This window comes from Chanodichthys erythropterus, chromosome 4 (assembly GCF_024489055.1).
Source record: "Chanodichthys erythropterus isolate Z2021 chromosome 4, ASM2448905v1, whole genome shotgun sequence".
Taxonomy (NCBI): domain Eukaryota; kingdom Metazoa; phylum Chordata; class Actinopteri; order Cypriniformes; family Xenocyprididae; genus Chanodichthys; species Chanodichthys erythropterus.
In genome coordinates, this window is record NC_090224.1 from 18,828,666 (window position 1) to 18,835,482 (window position 6,817).

Sequence of the window (6,817 nt, forward strand, 5' to 3'; positions counted from 1 at the left end):
TTAACATCAGGAATGTGTTGCAACAGCCCCACCACCCGTCCATCCATATCAACACTCACTATCAGTGAGTAAAGCTACTCATTATTTGCAAAAAATAAAATTTTTATTTGTATGACAATATGAATTTCAATAATCGAATATATCAGCACTCTTTAAATCCAGAATGTTTATACATCTAAAAAGTATTTTTATAATGGTATTGATTATGTTATTTACCATTCTAATATATGTAGTAGTGTTATGTGGATATATAAAACATGCTGGTTTATGATTTATTATACATCAGTGTTCAAAAGTTTGGGGAAAGTAAGTGGGGATTTTTATTTTTTTAAGTTGTTTAAAATAAGTTGATTTTAAATATTTCATGGCATCAACAGATTTCAAAAAAGTTGGGACAAGGCCATGTTTACCACTGTGTGGCATCCCTTCTTCCTTCTATAACAGTCTGTAAACGTCTGGGGACTGAGGAGACAAGTTGCTCAAGTTTAGGAATAGGAATGCTGTCCCATTCTTGTCTAATACAGGCTTCTAGTTGCTCAACTGTCTTAGGTCTTCTTTGTCGCATCTTCCTCTTTATGATGCGCCAAATGTTCTCTATGGGTGAAAGATCTGGACTGCAGGCTGGCCATTTCAGTACCCGGATCCTTCTTCTACGCAGTCATGATGTTGTAATTGATGCAGTATGTGGTCTGGCATTGTCATGTTGGACAATGCAAGGTCTTCCCTGAAAGAGACGACGTCTGGATGGGAGCATATGTTGTTCTAGAACTTGGATATACCTTTCAGAATTGATGGTGCCTTTCCAGATGTGTAAGCTGCCCATGCCACACGCACTCATGCAACCCCATACCATCAGAGATGCAGGCTTCTGAACTGAGTGCTGATAACAACTTGGGTTGTCCTTGTCCTCTTTAGTCCGGATGACATGGCGTCCCAGTTTTCCAAAAAGAACTTCAAATTTTGATTCGTCTGACCACAGAACAGTTTTCCACTTTGCCACAGTCCATTTCAAATGAGCCTTGGTCCAGAGAAAACGCCTGCGCTTCTGGATCATGTTTAGATATGGCTTATTTTTTGACCTATAGAGTTTTAGCCGGCAACGGAGAATGGCACGGTGGATTGTGTTCACCGACAATGTTTTCTGGAAGTATTCCTGAGCCCATGTTGTGGTTTCCATTACAGTAGCATTCCTGTATGTGATGCAGTGCCGTCTAAGGGCCCGGAGATCACGGGTATCCAGTATGGTTTTCCGGCATTGACCCTTACGCACAGAGATTGTTCCAGATTCTCTGAATCTTTGGATGATATTATGCACTGTAGATGATGATAACTTCAAACTCTTTGCAATTTTTCTCTGAGAAACTCCTTTCTGATATTGCTCCACTATTTTTCGCCGCAGCATTGGGGGAATTGGAGATCCTCTGCCCATCTTGACTTCTGAGAGACACTGCCACTCTGAGAGGCTCTTTTTATACCCAATCATGTTGCCAATTGACCTAATAAATTGCAAGTTGGTCCTTATATGTACATTTAAGTTTTCCGGCCTCTTATTGCTACCTGTCCCAACTTTTTTGGAATGTGTAGCTCTCATGAAATCCAAAATGATCCAATATTTGGCATGACATTTCAAAATGTCTCACTTTCAACATTTGATATGTTATGTATATTCTATTGTGAATAAAATATAAGTTTATGAGATTTGTAAATTATTGCATTCCATTTTTATTCACAATTTGTACAGTGTCCCAACTTTTTTGGAATTGGGTTTGTAACTGTTTTCTATTTAAATTTATTATAAAATGTAATTTATATCCAGTGATCAAAGCTGAATTTTCAGCATCATTACTCCAGTCTTCAGTGTCACATGATCCTTCAGAAATCATTCTAATATGATGATTTACTGCTCAAGAAATATTTATTATTATCAATATCAATGTTTCCATTCAAAGTTGTGAATTTAAGCAAAATTAAAATATTCTGCCTAAAATTAAATATTGCATAAAATATTTAAGAAAAAAGCCCATGTGTTCAAGAGAAAAAATCGTCTCTTCCTGAGAAATTGGCACAAAATATCTGCAATAAAAATGAAATGCTGCAATCGGGAGATCCAATGTAGCTATTTTTTCCTCCATCATAAATGACTTGGCGTTACATCCTGCATTTTTTATGTGTTATCCTAAAATAATAGGTGGATGGAAGCATAGCTGTTGTTGAAAACAGTTGTGCTACTTAATATTTTTGTGGAAACTGTGAATATTTTTCAGTTCAAAACAGCATTTATTTGAAATAGAAATGTTTTTTAACAATATAAAACTCTTTACTGTCACTTAATTTAATGCATCCTTGCTGAATAAATGCTGATTTGCTGCTCAATCAAAAGCAATCAATTAAAACGTATTTCACATCATTTTTCTTCTAGCCTATTAGAATATTCTCCATAATATATGCAGTGTTTGTTATCATTTTAATACTGTTATGTGGCTAAAAAAAAGCATGTCTGTATATGCTGAGCTTTGCTTTTAATAGTTATTGTTTTATTATTGGGTCTATTTTCATGTCCTTATTCAAAATGTGTAATTATATTGCTTAGAATAGGAATCTGTCTTACAAACATTTTCTTTTAATTTAATCATAGTTCAGATCCTCTCTGATCATAATGACTAAGTTCTGCTTTGTTGCTGCCATGTCCGAGTTTACATCACAACTTCATTCGTTAGTAACCGACAAACACCCAAAATACTTTACTAACAATTTTTATTGAATTACAAGCCAATTATATTTCTGAAATCCACTTTCACCAAAATTAATCAGAAGAAAAACATTGCTGTTGAAAAAGATTGAACACTGGAGCAAAGAATTAAACCACTGGCAGCAAATAATAATAATAATAATAAATCTGATCCGAACCTTCCACCCAGGACATGTGTAACCACTATTCCATAAAAGCATTTGAAAAGAAGAGAAAATCCAAAACTGAAAGTCTAGTTTGATCCGTCAAATACAAATCAAACCATTGAAGACACCAGAATTGATGGGGCAGCAATGATGGCATTTACACACCCACTGCAGGAGTTCTGTTGGATTGAGCATTTATTCAGTCTGTGGAGAAACTAACAACTAACAATCAACAAATAAAGACTTTAATTACAGGTGAACTCAGGCTTTCCCATAAACAAACTAAAATGAGATTCTGCCCCCCAAAATAAAACTGCTTTAAAAAAAATTAGTAAATTTCTCAAAGTCAAAATGGTCAATTTTAGTTTGAAGCTCTGATGTGCATTCGCTCTTCACTTACAGTGAGTGGGACTTCATTTTGACAAAATGGCTTTGCATTTTCAAAAACAAGTCTTTGAAAGATAGCTAAACACATCAGTTCATGAGAACTTTGTGACTAAAGGCTGAAACAATCATTCTATCCTTCCAAATAATAATTACAGTAATTAACACACACATTCAATAACCGACAGATGACCACAAAGTTTCTCTCACAGGAGCGCATGTTTTATCAGTTATAGGGGCTTGTGCTGTCATTTAGTATAAATACACAAAAAAAAAAAAAAAAAAGCAGAATTTTTTTTTGAAAGACTGGGTGTTTTTTCAAAATGATACCGAGCAAGCTTGTATCAAAAATGTACACGCACTGAAAGACAATTTGGCCGTCGAGCATCAAACGCTTCCCAGAGAATTCCCTGATGCACGTCCACTCCCGATAAACTTCAGGTCGCCCGTGGCGACCAGAACGGATCGCCGGGGCAAAGCAAATGTCAGGGGCCGGAGGTTCTGATGTCAGGAAGTAGTTCTGGGTCCCTGATTGCTCAGGCAGATTTTACTCAATGAGCTTCTTGGCCTTGAAGAAACGGCGCAGGTAGAAGACCTGCCATGTGGCCAGACCGATCAGACAGCACATAGAGAAGATGCTGAAGTACAGCACGCGTGTGTTGGTGGACTCTGCAAAACATGACAGGACGTCAGAAACAATTCATACACAAAATACTGCATCTATATTTGTTCATTTAGAAGACATTCTGGCCCCGTTTACACCTGGTATTAATATGCATTTTGGTTGATCGGTGTAAACGGGGTCTAAAATTTGACTGGGTTGCTTTCGTAGTGTAGATGCTCATGTGGTCGAATGTGTTTGAACTTTCCGCCTACTGACCTAATGCATAAACATAATGGAAAGCGTGCTAGCGAGGCGGGATTTAAACTTTGTTAGCTGAAAACCGACGTTTAGTTTGAAGAAGAAACTTTTCTCTCACCATTCCTGATTTCTAACACACACTCACTTCATTCGTTCGGCTTTTATAGCAGAAACGAAAGCTAAAGCTCTCGGTATGTTTTTCCGTCATATGTAAATTGCCCAAGCTTATTTTGTCCAAAAGACCCACACATTTAGCCACCCATAGACCCTCCCCTTGAAGAAATCAGGACAGAAGTGGTTGAAAGTGGACAAAAGAGACACCAGGCGTAAACGGGAATGTGTCTCCCTCGTCTACTCGTCATCCGATCAACTAAAACGCATCTTAACACTAGGTGTAAACAGGGCCCTTTATCCGATCTTGCTTAGAGGTGGTACTAAACTTCAGTGGGTTGGTTCTTACCATTAGTATCTCTCATCTCCTCCTCTCTCTTCTTCATGTAGGCGAAGTCATTGACAATAGACTCAGAAAGATCCTCCAGCCGACGGAGCTCCACCTCCAGGGGCTTCAGTTTCTCTACCTTGGCAATCTGAACAAAGCGGCACAATCAGAATGACTTCAAACCAAATCTGCCTTTAAAAGTAGGTGAGGATAATCCCCAAATGCAATGTAAATTATCGTTCAAAAGTTTGTGGTCAGCATGATTTTTTTTTTAATTATTTTATTCAGCAAGGATGCATTAAATTAATCAAGTGACAGTAAAGACATTTATAATGTTACAAAACATTTCTATTTCAAATAAATGCTGTTCTTTTGAAATTTATATTTACTATTGAATACTGAAAAATGTTCAGTTTCCACAAAAATATTAAGTAGCACAACGGTTTTCAACAATAGCTATGCTTCCATCAACCTATTATTATGCACATTTTGGGATTTCACATAAAATACAAGATGTAAGGCCAAGCTACGCATAATTCCCTTTCAGAATAATTTATTGTGTTTCGCCTGCGCACTCTGAGATGCAAGTCATTTATAAAGGAGGAAAAAAGCGACGGTGGCCTCCCTGATTGCAGCAACTTCCATTTTTATTACAGATATTTTGTGCCAGTTTTCTCTTGCACACATGAGATTTATTCTCAAATGTTATGCAATAGTCCAATTTTGCAACTTTGAATGGAAACAAAGCAATTGATTATGATAAGAAACGTTTCTTAAGCAGCAAATCAGCATATTAGAATGATTTCTGAAGGATCATGTGACATTGAAGACTGGAGTAATGATACTGAAAATTCAGCTTTGATCACAGGTATAAATGCACAAATGAAGCACCCTTGGTGAGCAAGAGAGACTTCATCCAAAAAATCTTTTAAAAAAATCTTACCAACCCCAAACATTTGAATGGAAGTGTAGTCTAGAATTCCGAATCACAAATGATATAAATAGGCAAATAAAAGTTAAGCATTAGAAAGCACCTCTTCATAATTTTTGGCCTCAACACCGTGCTTCATGTCCAAGTTAATCTGTTGGTCAGGAACTCTTCCAGTTCCTAAAATTAAGAGAAATTCAACAGTCATGAATGCATACAGCATATCAGTGCTAATTCAGAATCAGATTATCATCAATCTACCATCATAGCATCACCATATGTCAGCCAAGGACCTATATTTTCATCAAAAGCTACAGTTTGAGAAGTTTGCAGACGTGTGAATCACTCACCCATAGGTGACTTGCTCTCGAAGCACACCTCAAACATGTCATAGTCCTCTGTGGTGAAGGCAAACTTGCCTTTGCTTGCATCTTCTTTCACATAGAGGATGTGTCCAGAGGAGTCTGTGATCTAACAGGGTTACAACATTTGATATTCAGTAAAATCCAAACAGACAAATATATAAAACATCTATACATGTATTGTAAGTAAGGTCAAAAGGCATTATAAAGGCCAGAAATGTGTTGTTATTATTATCATAATTAAATTATTATTGAATTCAGCTCTGATCAATAATGTTTAGTTCAATCTTTTTACATTAACATGTATTTTATAAGCTATAATACTCGTGCTGGTGAGTATGGAAATAAGACTGACGTGTTATAACTAGAGTGAATGAGATCCGAGGGAAAACACACAAACTTGATCCGCATTCCTTCTTTACACACCTTATAATGCTAAATGTCATTTACATAAGTCATCTGATTTATTTAACCCGCTTAATGTTATTAAAAACGAAGTTAATTCAACCGTCCAACCAGGAAGCGCCATGTAGCACTACCATAAGGCATTGAGTTTAAACTCACAGAACCGCTACAATCATCACAAATTAACTAAAAACCCCAGTCAAACGTAATGTAATAGTTGATTATAACTGTAACGATTGTTTGTGTGAATATTTAAATCGTTAATCCTGTAGATGTGTTAATGTGACGTCACCTTCAGGTTGGTTTTAGTGTTCGGCTGCTCGCTGATCTCGTATTCTCCGGTCACGAGCACGTCTTTATGGATCTCCTCCCGCAGACACTTTCTGCTGCGCACCGGTAAGTAGAATGAGATCGACACGACCGACTGAACCACAAACAACAGTGAGATCGAGAGCGAAAGCACACGGAACCGCGCCATGACGAGCTGATCGCTCCACTACTGCAGGCCCGGGTCGAGCTGCTCACTGCGCCTGCGCTCTCGT

General features: G+C 37.3%; 1 protein-coding gene across 1 annotated transcript; it reads right to left on the reverse strand.

The window, feature by feature from the left end:
- Positions 1-3,530: 3,530 nt before the first annotated feature.
- On the reverse strand, positions 3,531-6,817 carry tmed10 (transmembrane p24 trafficking protein 10). The gene is made up of 5 exons (XM_067383278.1): positions 6,568-6,817; positions 5,859-5,979; positions 5,615-5,688; positions 4,602-4,728; positions 3,531-3,948 (listed from the first exon to the last, which is right to left on the reverse strand). Exons 1-5 carry the CDS (start codon positions 6,751-6,753, stop codon positions 3,827-3,829), a joined length of 630 nt encoding a protein of 209 aa, XP_067239379.1. The 5' UTR covers positions 6,754-6,817; the 3' UTR covers positions 3,531-3,826.

What these genes read in the sequence shown, in the direction of transcription:
- tmed10 (XM_067383278.1), bottom strand. Translation starts at nt 6,753, where the DNA reads ATGGCGCGGTTCCGTGTGCTTTCGCTCTCGATCTCACTGTTGTTTGTG. An exon ending in ACACTAAAACCAACCTGAAG is followed by an intron (nt 5,980 to 6,567) that starts GTGACGTCACAT and finishes TAACCCTGTTAG; the next exon opens with ATCACAGACTCCTCTGGACA. An exon ending in AGGCCAAAAATTATGAAGAG is followed by an intron (nt 4,729 to 5,614) that starts GTGCTTTCTAAT and finishes CGCTTTGTTCAG; the next exon opens with ATTGCCAAGGTAGAGAAACT.